At 55.0% G+C, this 16,312-nt stretch overlaps 1 protein-coding gene across 11 annotated transcripts in view; it reads right to left on the bottom strand.

The window, feature by feature from the left end:
* Positions 1 to 5,348: 5,348 nt before the first annotated feature.
* The window catches only part of ARAP1 (ArfGAP with RhoGAP domain, ankyrin repeat and PH domain 1), a 225,839-nt gene continuing 214,875 nt past the window's right edge, over positions 5,349 to 16,312 (bottom strand). For 10 of the 11 annotated variants that reach the window (XM_075017270.1, XM_075017578.1, XM_075017393.1 and 7 more), the window contains 6 exons: positions 15,371 to 15,453; positions 11,057 to 11,107; positions 9,760 to 9,823; positions 8,861 to 9,016; positions 6,169 to 6,207; positions 5,381 to 5,483 (listed from right to left, as the gene is read on the bottom strand). In XM_075017270.1, coding sequence (XP_074873371.1) covers positions 6,199 to 6,207; positions 8,861 to 9,016; positions 9,760 to 9,823; positions 11,057 to 11,107; positions 15,371 to 15,453 — 363 coding nt within the window. In that variant the 3' untranslated portion in view covers positions 5,381 to 5,483; positions 6,169 to 6,198. Of the gene's footprint in view, positions 5,484 to 6,168; positions 6,208 to 8,860; positions 9,017 to 9,759; positions 9,824 to 11,056; positions 11,108 to 15,370; positions 15,454 to 16,312 lie in introns of all 11 variants that reach the window. The other variant, XM_075017667.1, reaches the window with a different exon arrangement.

Raw genomic sequence — 16,312 nt, 5'->3', positions numbered from 1 at the left:
CGTCAAACATTTATGTCTAACTGCAGGTTGAATCTCTAATCCAGAATTTTCTCATTCAGCAACATCCATGATCTGACATGATTTTAGTTAGCTGGACGACCACTTACCATAGGCGCGGCCAACTTTCCTGTGGTCCCCTCAAGTTTGTTTCCAGCCACCAGTCCTGGCTCTCAGTGTTCTGGGCTGTTATTTAGCTGTAATTTACCCCTAAGTGTCTTGTAAGAGCCCAGTAAGCAGTGGAAGTGTTGGTAATGCTGCTAAACAACAGTGACAACCTGCGGTCTGGCAAATTCTCTTGTCCAGCAGCAGTAAGGTCCTGAGGGTGCAGGATTGGAGAGGTTGAACCTGTAGTAGCTTTACCTGGCATTGCTCAGGCCCTTAACTTGATTTTTTGCTTTACAGTAAAAGGAAAATGCGCATGCTTTCTTAAAATGATTGTACTTTTCCAAACTACAGAGTTACTTTTATGAATTTAATTTTATTTCAGGTTTCTTTAAAGAGGGGATTGTTGAAATTTTTCTGTTTAACTTTTTTAGTAATTTGGGTTTGGGGCGTGGGAACACACCTGACAGCTAGTTTGAAAGGCTCCAGTTAGCCAACTCAGACTAGTCCACTGGACAGCCGAGCATCAAGTTACCACAGTGACACAGTTGAAAAAACAAACAAACATCATTGTGGGAGTTACTAACAAAAGTGTTGTGAGCAAGACATGAGGAGTCATTCTTCCTCTCTGCTCTGCACTGTTTAGCTCTTAAGTGGAGTACTGTGTCCAGTTCTGGGTGCTACATATCAGGGAAGATGTGGACAAATTGGAGAAGGTCCAGAGAAGAGCAACAATTATTAGAAGTCTAGAGCACAAGACCTGTGGCAGAAGACTGGAAAAATTGGTTTTTTTCAGTCTGAAGAAGAGAAGACTCTGGACTTGATGACCTCCAGAGGTCCCTCCCAGACCTAAGACTCTATGATTCTAAGACTCTAACAGCTTTCAAGTTATCTCTTGTGGCTTTTTCCAGTTCTGAGTCTATGATCATTAATGCACATCTGCTCCAGGCGCTGGTGGGGCACCTTAGACCTACTCATAGTTACTGTGGCTTCCTACAATCCCATGGCCAAACCACTGTCCTCTTGGCAGTATCCTGTCCCCTTTATGGGCCTTACACCAGGGGTGTAAATTGGAGCAGCTGAGGAGCCAGGACCCAAGCCAGAAGTGGTGGCCTGACTACCTCCCACCATCTCTAAGGGTTTAAACACCACATCTGACCTACAGCCTCTATACAGCACCAGCCATTGGTTTTTAAATGGTCTGTATAGATTGCTATCCTGCCCTTGTCACCTTAGTATCAGCCCATTTTCAGAAGAGCACTGACCAGCATGAAGACACCCCTGCCCTTTCTCTCTCATCCTCTCGGCAGGCGAGAGCCGCATGCGCAGTGCAGGGCTTTGGTGCTTCTTTTTACTGCACACTTGCTCTGCATTTGTTCCAGGCTGATTGGAGACACTCCCGTTGTCCCTGGGGTGGTAGGCAAAGTGGTGTCCTTAGACCCTGAGACAGTTTAACTCCACAGTCTGAGACCCGGGAGTTCCTGGCAATGTTCAGCCTCCTGCACAGATGATGGAAAATTCTACCGTACCAGAGGCGCAGAGTTCTCCACCACAGTCCTCCTCCTGGAGGAACAGGCTGGTTTAGCTCCCCTGGGCTCTGACAATACGGCCCTATAACGAGGTTACCCATTAGTGAGCACACCTCTGTGGCAAAGGGGCGCAGTGTAAGGTCTTCGGCTGATCATCCCCAAGGCTGTGGCTTAAGCTCTGACTAGCCCTGTACTTGGTGCTCTTGGTGATTGGGTTAGGCTTGTGGCCAGACCTCAGCCACCGGCCTGGGCCTTGACCTGATCTAACTTCAACTGGCACTCAGAGCTGCCCAAAGTGCTGCAGGTCTCCTGGCCATACAGGCTGCGTCTACACGTGCACGCTACTTCGAAGTAGCGGCACTAACTTCGAAATAGCGCCCGTCACGTCTACACGTGTTGGGCGCTATTTCGAAGTTGAAATCGACGTTAGGCGGCGAGACGTCGAAGTCGCTAACCCCATGAGCGGATGGGAATAGCGCCCTACTTCGACGTTCAACATCGAAGTAGGGACGTGTAGACGATCCGCGTCCCGCAACATCGAAATAGCGGGGTCCTCCATGGCGGCCATCAGCTGGGGGGTTGAGAGATACTCTCTCTCCAGCCCTTGCGGGGCTCTGTGGTCACCGTGGGCAGCAGCCCTTAGCCCAGGGCTTCTGGCTGCTGCTGCTGCAGCTGGGGGTCCGTGCTGCATATACAGGGTCTGCAACTAGTTGTTGGCTCTGTGTATCTTTCACTGTTTAATGAAAGTGTGTCTGGGAGGGGCCCTTTAAGGGAGCGGCTTGCTGTTGAGTCCGCCCCGTGACCCTGTCTGCAGCTGTGCCTGGCTCCCTTATTTCGATGTGTGCTACTTTGCCGTGTAGACGTTCCCTCGTTGTGCCTATTTCGATGTTGGGCTGAGCAACGTCGAAGTTGAACATCGACGTTGCCAGCCCTGGAGGACGTGTAGACGTTATTCATCGAAATAGCCTATTTCGATGTCGCAACATCGAAATAAGCTATTTCGAAGTTGGGTGCACGTGTAGACGTAGCCACAGAAACCTGCCTGGATTGAGCCCCTAAGAGAAACCACCAGGGCTTAGCCCAGCAGCTTCTTTTATATTGTCCTGCTGGGCCCTGATTGGCTACAGCAGAGACAGACACTCTGTCCTGCCTGGAGGACCTCTTGTCTGCTCCTCTCGTGAGGATGGAGTATGGCAAGGCCTCTGGCCTCCTGAAGGGGGCATCAGGTCTTAGTCCACCCCATCACAGGTCCGTACATCTTTATCCAGCGTGGGAAGCAAAGAACAGGTCTGATGGATGTGCAGTGGCCCATGGTGCTAAGAAGAAATGCTGCAACTGCCTATGCTAGCTGGACTTCCTGAAGTCCTGAAGGCTGCATGCCCAGGTACATCCTATTGCTGTAATCCAGAGGACGGGTGATGAAAGCCTGAATAGCTGAGGCTGGATTATTGTCCACCAGGATGGGATAGAGTTCCATAGCCAACAGGAGATGCAATTTCTCAGCAACTCATCACCTTGATCTCTCTGCTTCTTTGCATAAAAAATCCAGGTTCCTGCACTGCCCATAGATTGCCTGGCACTTTTCCCTGAGTCCCTTCTGCAAGAGCAGGGGGTGTTAAGACCTGGCTCCAGGGTGTACTTCTACTTGGATCATTCCACCTGGTCTCCTTAAACTCCCCCTGGAACTTCAGTGGGATAAAGCTTTCATCTTCGCTTCCTGTCCTGCAGTGGCGTCCAATGCTGGTGTTAAACAGCAGATGGGACCTGTCCTGAAGCTGGTTACATTTGAGTGCGTGTGGGAGGAGTCAGGACCTGTGCCCCTGCATCTAACCCTAAAGATGGGGCTGTACAAATGCTTAGAGCTCCTTGTGCAAAAGATGCTAAGGAAGTGCAAAATGCGTATGACTCCTGTGGCTCCTGGCACAGGTTAACGGCATAAATGGCTGTGCTTAATTCTAACTTTGGTTTTCCAAATCATGCATCTGGCCTGTTCTTTAGAGTGGGAGCCCAGAGAAAGTACTATTACACTTCTCCTCCTTCATAAAGTGCTCTGCAATCCCCAGCTGCAAGGTGCTCCGTCGACAGGACATCCTCATTCTACTCCACACCAAAAAGAAGCTTACATTAAGACTGTGTGTTTAAGATTGCTGCATAACCTTAACTCTGCCCACTGGACATGGGGTAGAATATACTCGTTATCTGTCTGATCACAGCGTCTTCCTCATGCAGGGCACAAGTTGCATGGCATGGGGCAAACGAGACAGCTGCTGGCTGTGTATTCCCTGCCTTCTTCACCAAAGAAGGGATGGGGGCAGAGGGTTGGAGCGAAAACGACATTGAACACATAATTAAAGACTATACTACGATGCACATGTTCCGGGGCAGAGTTAGGGTTGCCGGGACAGCCTCACTTTTGGTATTTCCTGGCTTTTGACCATGCAGCTATAATGTTCTTTCCACATCAGTTTTTTCGGTCTGGAATCTCCTGGGCTTTTAAAGAACACGGAGGCTATTAAACATGTGGCTAGTCACCTGGAGAACACTCTGGCTTGCTGGTTATGTGCATTAGGGACACGTTGCTCAGCCTGTTCATCCACTTTTGAACTCTGACGGAGACAAAACCTGGCCTCTTTTTCTGTGTCCTGATTTAAAGGCTCAATGAAGTGGGCTGCTGCTTCTCCATCTTGGCCTGGGGCCCTCACACAATGGGCTCATGCTCCTCCAGCTTCACCTCTAGCAGAAGCAACTGCCACCCCATCCCCTCTGCCTGCACCCCTTATCACAGCTTGCAGCCTGCAGGGGACAGACCATCCCCAGCTTTGGCCTCTTGCATTCCGGCTGCCTGCCCCCTGCCCTGCCCTGCTGTCCAGAATCATAAGGACACCACCACACTGACTTCCCCAGGCATTTAATATTAACAGTAAAAGATGCCATTGAACACGCTAGCACTGACCCCTCCCGCCGTCCTCCTGCCCGCAGCGGACACAGCTTGCGCCTTCCTATACACCAGCCAGCAATGGACTCCCAGGGTAAGCGAACCCCTTCCGAGCTCAACATGAGGCTGGTTCGGCGTCCCACCAGGCACTCCAGCTGTGACTCCGCCCCCCCCCCCATCTCTCCCTCCCCAGAGCTGGGCACTGGCTTCTCCCCACTCCAACGTCCCACTCGCAAAGGCCCACGTGGTCACGCGTGGTCTTCCAAGCAGCCTGAGAGGAGAGCAGCGGGCTGTGGATCCGAGAGCGCAGCGGCAGTGATGGGGGCCCTCCGCCAGTTCCCCTGTGGGTTGGCCTTGGCCCTTCTCTAAAGTAGTGATACAGAACAGCCGGGATTCACCCCCCATTCTCCCTTGGGAGAATGCTTCCACCAGCAGAAGCACCCTTGTGGGAAGGTCTTTTCCATGACTCGCTGTATGGTCCTGGCTGCCTTGCGGTTTCCAAGAGAGAAAGGGATAGTTTTTTTAAATATCCCCGGAGAAATGCTTCCAGGTGATGAGTACAGAACAGTGCAATCCAGCACAGCCTCCCGTCTCTGGGATTTGACGACAGCCAGCCAGGTGATGGTGATGGTGAAGTGGGGTCTTCTTCAGTAATTCACCCTGTAGAAGCAGCTCCAGGGCCCTGTGCGCTCTGCCAATGGATTAGCTTCCCTTAAACAAACCCCGGCCGCTTATTGTTCTGTTGTTGCTGCTGGCTTTGCCGGACACAGAGGTGATGAGATCCTGGGGCTGGCGTGCACTCTGAGATCCCCCCGCCCACCATCTCTGTGCAGACCGCGCTGGGGGAGCAGGGACAACATGACATGAGTTGGTTGCACCTGGGCTCGTGGGCTGGCTCGCCGATCTCACAAACGCACCTGGGACAAAGAGAGAGACACCAGGCTGACTCCGGGGAGAGAAACCACAGGCCAGCCGAGGAGCTTTCCCTGTCCTGCTCGTTCCGGCTAGCCCTCCCGGCTCATGTCTCACACAGTCAGGGTTGCTTTCTCTACCTTGTGCGGTCTGGAGCTCTGCTCCAGTGGAGATGGGCCCATTGCGGCAGTAAAGGGAGGGTGGCATGGTCATGGGGGTTCAGGAAGGGACTGGGAATCTAGATTAGCTCCTGGCTCTGACTCGGCTTCCCTGGAATGGTTTGGAGAAAATCAAAGGCCAAAAATGCCGATGCCCTGCCTGTCAGCTCACAGATCACTCAGCTCAGGCAGTAACCAGAGCTCAGGTGCCCAGACCTCCTGCTTTGAGCCGCCCCCCCGAGAGCCTGGCCAGGAGCAGCAGGGATCGAAATGGAAACGAGAGCTTCCATGGTCACACCTCTCATACAGAGACCCCCCAACTGGCCATGCTACAGCTTCCTCCGCACAGCGGCAGCTTGGATGGATGGAGCGGGTAGGCTGGAAGCTGGAGCTCGCTAGGGGAGACGAAGTGGATCTGGAGTAGTTCTGGTCACCTAACTGCAACTGGGAAGATCCCCCAGCAGGCGCTGGTGCGAAAAGGAGTGAGCCAGAGCACCACAAACAAGCACCCAGGGAGGCAGGTCTGAATTACCTGAGGTGTTAGGCCTCTGGCTCGTACATTTCAGAGAAGCTGGAGAGAGACAAAACAGGGCGAGAGGGTTAGTTTTCCTTCTCCGATGCGGCCTGGTGGCAGGAGTCCCGCTAAGGTTTTCCATCCGTGGGTGGAATAAATTTTGGTGTGTGCACCAAGGCCTGTGAGGATGTGCACCACCCATAGATGCACGAGCTGCCGGCCGTGGGTGCTCTGCTAAGTGGCACCTGAATCTCTCCTGGGTGGCTGCCCAACTGGTCAGCATACAGGAAACGGTGCCCAGTGGTGACGCTAAGTATCTAACACTGCTGTGCCCATTGGGTTGGGAAAAGGGTTAGGGTTAGACCAGGGTGCACCCTGGGGAACAAGAGGTTAACTTCACTTCAGTTTCCCCTCTTCCTGTGAAGCAGTATGGCTTAGTAGCCTGGGTGTGGGAGAGGGTGAAGCGTTGACCCTGGTTTTGTGACTACCCTATGAGGTCTTTCGGGATTCCTTTTGTTCCTGGCTCTTAGAGACTTGTTTCCCAGACTGCCAGGTCAAGCCCCTCCATGCGCAATGCACAAGGCTCTCGGAGTGAACGCACAAGGGGCCTGCAGAGTCCCAACACCCTGGGAAGTGGGGAACAGCTCTTGGCAACTGGCCCCTGGTTCAACATACTCAGCACCTCAAAGCCTGAAGAGAGGTTTCCTGAGCATGCTGGTGGGGTGGGGAGGTAAAAGGGAGCCCCGTCCTTTTAGGAATTAAACCACACCCACAGGCAGCTTAGCATAGCGGTTAGAGCACAAACCAGACGGCATGGATTTTATTCCTGCCCAGATTTGCTGTGCCTCCCCAGGCAAGTCACTTAAGCACTCCCTGCCTCAGTTTTCTCACCTGTCAAATGGGGCTAATGCTGCCAGCCTGCCTCACCTTGGCTTGGTGAGGAGGAAGTCACTGATGTGTATGAGGGCAGAGGGTTAATCATGTGGGGCTCTCCCTGGAGCCGTGGGCACTCAGCACCCCAGAAACGCAGGCCGTGGCAGGGTTAATCATCTCCCCCCAACCCACATCCATTCTACCTCCACCCTGCAGCAGTGAACAGCCCTGCGTGGTCAGGGCAGGATTTGAACCTCTGATGCACAGGGAGCAATTTAGCATCAGCCAGCCTAGGAGCCTGGCTTTTAACTGGACTCCTACACACCGTTCTAAGGTGCCTGTCACCATGGCCCCCAGGCACGGGCTGAGCTCGGTTCAGCAACGCTGACAGCACAGTGCCAGCCTTCCAGACACCGTCGGTGTCAGTGTTTCCTGATGGGGGGATCTGGGCTGCCTAAGGCTCCCACATGCTCCCATAGCCACTGCCTGACGTGCGGGGCTGAACCAGCCACCTCAATACCACACAGTTAGGGCTGCAGCACAGAGACAGCACACGGCTGCCAGCTCCGGGGTTAGCCCCAAACTCTTGCACCAAGCAAGAGCGGATGAGGGGAAGCAAACACGAAGCAGCGTCCGCCCGGGCCCCAGCACTGCCAGGGCAGGGAGCTGGCAGGCATCTCTCGCCACAAGCCAAGCCACAAGCCGGACGCATCCCACCACACAGAGCTGTCCCAGCGCAGCTCCCATTATAAACCTGAGGGAAGGCAGGGCCTGGATCTCCAAACAAAGGCACTAGTGCTAACGGATGTGTGCCTGTGGGCATTGTGAGTTCAGTGCTGGAAGGTCGGTCTGTTCCGCACCCACAGCACAGAAACAGCAGCGGAGTAAGCTTCTCCTAGGGCGTCTGGTCGATGTGCCACAGCCCATCTCTGAGCTCACGCCTCTAGAGAGGCCCGTTCAGCCACAGGCTTCTCCACAGAGAGGCCAGTGAGTGGCCCAGTGTGAAGATGCGTGTGTGTGTGTGTGTGTGAGAGTGAGAGAGAGAGAGATGGCTCGTGCATGTGTAAGAGAAAGAGAGAGAGACGGCTCATCTGCTAGCCTAACAAGACCCTGACGTGCTGCTTTGAGGGGCCCACAGAACAGCCTCTGGTCAGGTTTATAACAGCAATAAGGCCCCCAGCGGCAGTCCCTTGGCAGTCAGATGACAACCAGCTTTTTGCCAACTGCCCACGCCCAGCCAGTCCTCATCTGAGTTGCCGCCGGCTGGATCGGGCCTTGTTGCTCAAGGCAAATCGTGAGGTTTGCACGTTTGTGGAAGAGGCTTGTGAAAGAAGCCTGTCGCGCAGCCCTGGTGCTGCTGCTGTGCGTGGACAGAGCCCAGAGCAAGACACACACAGGAGAGGGCCGGGGAGCTGATCTGTGACTGAGAAGGCATTTCATAGCACCCACCCCAACGACTAGGAAAAATCAACTGAGCTGCATCACACCTGCCGGTACCTGCTTCCCAGCTCAGGACAATGGCACCCAGCACCTGCTGGGGGCGGTTTCTCAGCAAGGGCCGAGAAGGACCCTTCCCCCTCCGCCCTGGTTTTGTGTGGTCTCTGCCACAGACTCGGGCAGCGCTCAGAACAGGACAGGGGCCTGACCGTGGAAGATGCTCCGTGTTCACCAGCTCCATCCCAGCCCTTGCATATGGATCTGGCTCTCGTGGAAGCCCTCGGGCATGGAGACCCCCTGCCCTGTTCTCGTCCCACCCACTCGGCAGGCGTGATGCTACAAGCCAGGGAGATGCTGCTCTCTGCCCCGAGAAACCCAGCACCGATTGGTTGTCACTCACAGTTAGCGGATCAGCAGCAAAAGCAGCCACACTGTTCCTCATCTCATTCTCATTGCCCCGCAGAGGGATGAGTGAGATGTTACCCAACCTGGAGTCCTGCTGCGTCCGCGACGCCCGCACCTTGGAGGATTCGGAAGGCCACACGTTCCCGCCATTCTTGGGAGGGAGGGAGAAGAGGCAGTGAGTGCACAGCCTGGGCTGCTGGAACAAGCCTGGGATCTCAAAGTGCCGGTGGGCGGGGCCTCTTTTGTTCAGAGGCAGAGCAGCGCCGGAGTCCTCGCTACAGCATGGCCAACGTGCCTGTGTTCTGACCCTGAGGCCTCCATGTTCCACTCAGTCCTCTGGCTCTGCTCTGCCTGTTGCCCCCGAGAGAGCAACCAGAGTCCATGGCAATGGTGCGCAAGCTCCCATCCCCGAGGAACTGGGCTCAGGGCCACCTCAGCCGAAGCTCCAGTGGCTCAGCAGAACAATGACCCTCTCCAACGCACCTGCTCAGAGACTGCCTAGGTACTTATCTGGCCCCTGTCAGATCATTGCTGTGTTTCTTCTTTCCCACCCATTGTACGGAGGGGCAAACTGAGGCCCAGCCCGGCTAAGGGAGTTGCCGAGGGCCACAGAGTGTGTTGCTCTGGCGCAGACTGGGGACAGCTTCAGCTGTGCTGGAAACGGGGCTGTGAAATGCCCCCATGCCATCCAACCGGTAGCATGACTGTGGGAGAGATGCCACCCAGCCTTTATCTACGGGACGGGGAGGTGGTAGCAGTAGGTGGCCACAGCCCAGGCCTCCCCATTCAGCTGGGGCTGTATCTGAGCCCCGAGGAAAGGCCCTTCTCTGCCTCCCATACCCCCTCCTGACCCTGGAGGATGTGCAGAGGGGCCGCCTGCAGCTTAGGCGGTACCTGGACGTAGAGGAAGGTGGCAAACCACTCCCGCAGCTCCATCTGGGTATCGCAGCACAGGTACCTGGGGGGAGATCAAAGGGGAGGTGAGGGTGGGAGGGGACGTGAGCAGGGAAACGAGCCCTCCCCAACACAAGGGAGGCAGCCCCTTGCAAGCCCCCCGCAATGCAAACCCATGGCACATGGGAAACATGACCAGCCCTGCAGCCCGGCACACTGGCTCAAAATCCATGCTGCCTCTGCACTGCAGCAGGAAGGCTCCCACCCAGGGCAGGGCACAAGGGAACAACACGGGCCTGCCAGATGCACTGGCTCCAGCTCTGGGCAGTGCTGCAGGACTCTGCAAAGAGCTGGGACCCTGCAGTGCTTCCCCTGCGGCCATCAGGTTCCCCTTCCAGCATGTGTTGGTTTGCACCAGGGACAGACTGACTCTGGCTCCTGGATCCAACTGCTTTGAGTGAGAAACCTGATTGGCCTTGGCAGCAGCTTGGAAACCAAGGCCGTTAGGCATTTGGAATCAGGCCCCAGTGTTCCCGGGCTCCCAGCACCTCTCAGGATACGGCCCCATTTTAGGAAGTTGCGAGGTAGCCGTTAGCTGTCAGGCTGCAGACGTACACGGTATCATTAATCATAAACAGCTGTGTGCTCAGTGATCTGTTCCTGACACCATCATTAGCGATCAGAGAACATCTGGAGTGTCTGGTGATGAAAGCTGCTCCAGACATGCTAGATAATTTGATGGAGAGGACAGCTGGACAGGCAGAGCCAGAGGGAGACAATCTACAGGGCTGGCTGGCTGGTGAAATGGGTCCTAGCTCCTTTAAATAAAGCTATGCTTTGCAGAGCTTGCTCGGGGAGGAGAGATAACAGGGCTCCCTCCTCTCTCCTGGACAGAATCAGAATGGCTGGACTGTGTGTAATAGACCCCATACTGTCAATATTAATCCTCATTCAGCTCAAGTGATTGGCCTCACAGGTGGGGGGTTTAAGCAGTTACAGTCTGTGGCATGGTGAGGGCCCAGCAGCTGATGAATTTGTTTCAGCGATCACCAGGCAAGGCAAGGCTGCCAGATCCTGGCCCAGGCACATTTCTATGCAGAAACGATTCCTCGCCTCTTGCAGCAAGGGAGTCCCTGAACCCCTGTGGTACGAGAGCACGGCTCCGTTTCCAGAACGAGCTCCGCCTCGAACCTGTCTGCCTGAACTCCAGCGTGTTGGGGACTGTGCATGGCTAAGCTTAATCAACAGCCCTCCTCCAGCAAAGTCCCACTGGGCCCCGGCCCGCCACGGCGCTTACCACTGCTGCTTTTCATGCTTCTCATTCTCATAGAACACTGTGAATCCCCAGCTGCACAGGAGAGAAGACAAGAACATAACAATGAAATCCAAGGCTTCCTCTCCCAATCAGCTCCGTGGCCTTTAGGTTAATAAGTTTTCCAACAGAGCAAACCTGGTATCCCAGCAACCACAAGCCTCTCCGCGTTACCCTGGCAAACTGTTGTGATTTATCACCGCAGCCAGGCACATTCCTCAATCGGCCTCTGCTTTTCGAGAGGCCAGGTGGCACTCTGGTCTACCACCAGCATCTGCTGCCCACAAGAGGAACTCTCCACAGAGGGCGGAAGGCACCACCTGACATAAAATCAGCCCAAATTTGGTGGTGCATTGATCCCCTGTGGATTAAATGCAGCCACATCTGGGGTGGGTGGTACTGGCTGTTTAACAGCACAACACAACGTGCCCCTCAAAGGTAGGCCAATAAAGCAAAAGGCGTTCGCCCTGATTCTTGCCAGTTTTCAGCCATAAGTTGTCCCCAAACACAGATGTTGCAACCAACCAGTGCGACAGCGGTGTCCAGATCAACACCACGACCTTCTGGGAGGAAGGGGAACTCTGGCAGAGATGCCTCCGTGTGGCACCAGCCCGCCCATGGGGATGTTGGTGCACCCTGGGCAGGGGCAGGGCACCCAGTGTAACCCAACCCCCACCCATCACCCCAAGGCAAGAGCCAAACAATGCCAGAATCTGAACAATGGGGCTGGCTGCACTTGAGCCAACCACAGCCCTGCCTGTCAAGCCTCCGGCCCGCTCCCTGCCCCCTCTTACAAGCCTCAACTGCTCCCGACTCAGACCCACCTCTGGGGCTGAGCCCCCAGCAGCAGGACTGGCTGACTAGGGTGCCCAGCCCCCAGTGCGGTGTACAGAATAGATCACTCTGGACTATCACAGGAACACACTGCAGCGCTGTGCTCTGGGCATGCCTCTCCTGCTGCCCTGTGCTTGCCAGCCCTGGCAGACAGCCCCAGCATGGTCTATTTTATAGCTCCTGCATTTTCCTTTCTGCCCCCCTGCAAACAGTTCTATGGAATACAAGCCCAGAAGATGCTTGCAGCCCCTCTCCTCCAGAGACAAACCTACAGCTGCAGCCTTCCTAGCTAAGCAGGGGCTGGTCAGAGCAGGCCTTGGAAGGGAGCCTGCCAGAAAAATGTCAGAGCACCATAGAAAGCTGTGCTGATGCTACAGCAAGAGCCCTTCCTCTTGAGGCAGTGCCAAGCCCAGGTGGCTCACTGATGTGTTTGTCTGAGCTGCTTTGCACGAGAGCTGGTGCATTGGCCAGATTCCCTAAAGGTGAGTAACCCTGCTCTCTGGGACTGGTCACTGAGCCACTACCCAGCAAGCCTGCCTGACTCAGATTTTGAAGGGGGCCGTCGTGATCATCTGCACAGTGCAGGGTTGACATTGCATGCCACAGAAGCTGGCCTGTACCAGAGCCCTAACCTCCAGCTGAGTCGCTGGCGTTCACTAGCCATGAGTTAAAGATGTGAAGTGACGGAGAATCCTCCATTTCACTAGCTTGAGCCAGCAAGTGACCTGTGCCCCAAGCTGCAGAGTAAAGTGAAACACTCCCGGGGCTGGAAGGGACCTCAGGAGGTCATCCAGTCCAGTCCCCTGCCCAAAGCAGGATCAACCCCAACTAAATCATCCCAGCCAGGGCTCTGTCAAGCCGGGACTTAAAACCTCCAAGGATGGAGAATCCACCACCTCTCTAGGCAACACATTCCAGTGCTTCACCACCCTCCTGGGGAAGTCGTTTTTCCTAATATCCAGCCTACTCCTCTCCCTCTGTAACTTCAGACCATTGCTCCTTGTTCTGCCATCTGACACCACTGAGAACAATTTCTCTCCATCCTCTTTAGAGACCACCTTCAGGAAGTTGATGGCTGCTATTAAATTGCCCCTCAGTCTTCTCTTCTGCAAGCTAAATAAACCCAAATCCCTCAGCCTCTCGTCATAGGTCACTAACAGCAACGAAGGGTCCTGTGGCACCTTATAGACTAACAGAAAAGTTTTGAGCATGAGCTTTTGTGAGCACAGACTCACTTCATCAGATGCTGGTGAATCATCAGACCAAAGCTCATGCTCAAAACTTTTCTGTTAGTCTATAAGGTGCCACAGGACCCTTCGTTGCTGTCACAGATCCAGACTAACATGGCTACCCCTCCGATACCTCATAGGTCAGGTGTTCCAGTCCCTTATCATTTTCATTCCCTTAATCATTGATCAGTCTGAGCTGGGGAGAAAAATTTCTTTCCAAGCCCATATAATATATATAGACCTGAGCACGTGGGCAGAACTGGCTAGGCAGAACCCTTGGGAAAGAATTCTGTGTAGTAACCCCCAACCTATCCCATCCTTGGCACACTGCCTGAGCAGGCTGACCGCGTCTGTCTCCACAGCAAGGAAACATCTGTATCTGCTCACACATCACATCACCTTCCTCATGCCCACCCTGGCACCAAGCAGCAGGGCTGGCTGCTGAAGTCAGGCTGGGGAGCCTGTGCTTCTCTCTGATTCCACAGCCCAGTGGGGATATCAGCTGGTGGCCCCTCTGCGGAGCTGTCAGCGTGTGGGTGCACCCGGCGTGTACCACAAGCTGCCCTGATACATGGATCTCTTGGGCCCACGTCTACATCCTCCAGAACCTCTCGCTGAGGTCCTGGCTGCCCTTTTCCCTCACTCTTGGATCCCGGGAGAGTATTCTCTGCAGTAACCACTCTGCACTTCCCACCTGCAGCCCTGAAAGTCCCACCCCCTCCTTTCCAACCCTCTCCTGGCACTGGCTCAGGTGGCCACCCACCAGCCAGCAGGAGGAAGCACGACCTGAGCTAAGAAGGTTGCTCTGCGACTGGAGGGGTCCTTATTCCATCTCTGGGCAGCTCTGGGTGATGCCCACTGACTTCTCAGTGCTCTTAGGGGATGGGCACTCTCAGGGGTTCTCTGCTTTTAACCTTCACTCCCACCCTTGTCCTTCCATGAGCTGTCCCCGGTATTTCCTTGCGGCCCGGAGATCAAGGGCTCCTTCCCCTCGGTTGATGGGGGGAAGAGCATGTTGCTTTGGACAACGCCCCTCTCTGTTCACACGAGACACAGGTGCATCGAGGCTGGCGTGGCAGCAGGGCCTTGCTCCCGGTGTTGCTGGGAGCAGCCTTTCTGCCCTGGAAGTGCTCAGGTGGGGTGGGGCTCTGGGGGTGTCAGGGGAGGGATGCGTCTCCAAGAGCCTGCGTGCGCACCCTCAAGCTGGGGAGGGATAGGATTGCGGCTCGCTAGGCTGCTCTGCCATCTAGTGGCAAGAAGCAAGAGCGCAGGAGAAGCTCCTGCAGCCGGGATGCTGCACCGGCTCGGTGAGCGAGGAGGCGTGCAGCAGGGCCCCTGCACCCGGGCTCCCTTCCCAGCTTTCATCTGCTTGTGGGAACCGCACGGAGCAGCCAAGCTCAGGGCTGAAAACGCGGCAGCGAGACAGCTGGGGCTTGTGCAGCCCATGGCGAACTCTCCTCCAAGGGCTTTTCCACACCTCTGCTTCTCTCCCAGCCAGCTCCGGGCACGCGGCTCTGCCCTTTGCACAAGGCGTGGCTGCTCAGGCTGCGTTCACAGCAGGAAGCCCACAGCGTGGTCCCCCAAGCAGCGGGCGGCTCCTCGCACCGCAGCTTGGCTATCCTGTGCCAGTGAGTCAGCAGAGAGCAGCTGGACTGCAGAGGGGTGCGGGAGCCCAGCCCTCCTGGTTCTGCCACTGCACAGCCTTGAGCAATTCCACGGTGTGTATTTGTGCCTCAGTTTCCCCTTCTGCAAAATGGGGCAGCGGCTAGGACGACTGTCACCCCCAGAGGAGTCAGCAATGAACCCTGTGTCCCGACCAGGGCCCCGGGAACAACGGCAATACAGTAATGAATAGTTGTAAGATATGACATCAGCATGCCTTTCCCATTGTTTATTTCTCTATTGGGGCTGTGCCCAGAGGCCCCATTCAGCATCCTCACTGCACCCCACAGGGCTCAGGCATTAACCAATGAAGCTTTGCAATCTCACAGTCAGCTGTACTATTGCCCCATTTCACAAATGGGGAAACTGAGGCATAGAGGGGCCAAGTGACTCACTAGCAGTCACCCAGCTATTCACTGGCAGAGCCAGGAGCTGAATCCAGAGCTTCCCACTCTATCTACTATTCCTGGCTCTTTGCATTCCCACAAGGGCCTCACGGCTTCCTGTGGGCAGGGCTGACCGAGGCCAGGTCCCTCGACAAGGGCTGCTGTTCAAACTCCAGCCCATTGCTCACCAGGATGGAGGGCGAAGTTTCTTCTTAATGCCCAGGTAGACTTTCAGATTCTTGACTGGCCACTCTTTCTCCGGCCTGTGGCTCTGGGGAGACAGAAGGAAAAGGGGGAGTCAGAGAAACAACCCAACATCAAGAGCTGCCACAGTGCAGATGTTCTGGATCTGAATCAGCCCTCTAGTTCTGATCGCAGGGGACAGCCCACTCCAGTGCGTCCAGCTGCAACGAGCAGAACTGGGAACAATGCCAAAGCAGCACACACAACAAGGAAGGGTTTTCTTTCCCCAGGACCAGAAACACCCTTCTGGGATGGACAGACATGAATATAAGGCCTTCCTCCTAGCGTGTCTCTACACAGCAAAGTTCTTGTGGAAAAACGGCCGCTATTCTGAAATAACTGCAAGCGTCTACACAGCAAAACCGCTGTTTGAAATGATTTAAAACAGCAGACAGCTTATTTCCAACTCCATAAGCCTCATTCTGCGAGGAACAGTGCCTATCGGGGCTGCATAGACAGGGAACAGAGGCTATTTCGAAAGAAGCTATTCCGGAATAGCTTAATTTGGAACAACTCCAGAATAACCTATTCTCCAATATCTCTGTAGTGCAGACAAGCCCCTGGAGACCAGCCCGTAGCAGAGCACCAAGGCACAGAGGTGGTGCAGAGCTGTTCTCTTGACTCCTGAGGATCAGCAACCAGCCCAGATGGGTTCTATTCGCTCCAGTCTCAGAGTATAAAAGGGCTGAGTAAAGAGAGGGGGGTGCAGGTTTTGCATGGAAGAAAACAGGCGGCAGCTCCTTAAATTGGTCTGATGAGTAACGGTGGAGGCCAGGACAGAACGAGAGTGAGGGGCGTGTCTGGCACGCTGCCACTCACAAACCCTCCTGAGCACATCCTGTCTCCAGCTGTGCACGTACAACCCCTACTGCTGGTGACGCAGGCGG

The sequence above is a fragment of the Carettochelys insculpta genome, chromosome 1 (assembly GCF_033958435.1).
Source record: "Carettochelys insculpta isolate YL-2023 chromosome 1, ASM3395843v1, whole genome shotgun sequence".
NCBI classification, from domain to species: domain Eukaryota; kingdom Metazoa; phylum Chordata; order Testudines; family Carettochelyidae; genus Carettochelys; species Carettochelys insculpta.
Note: the sequence above shows the minus strand (reverse complement) of the source record. Positions and strands in the feature narration are given on the sequence as shown.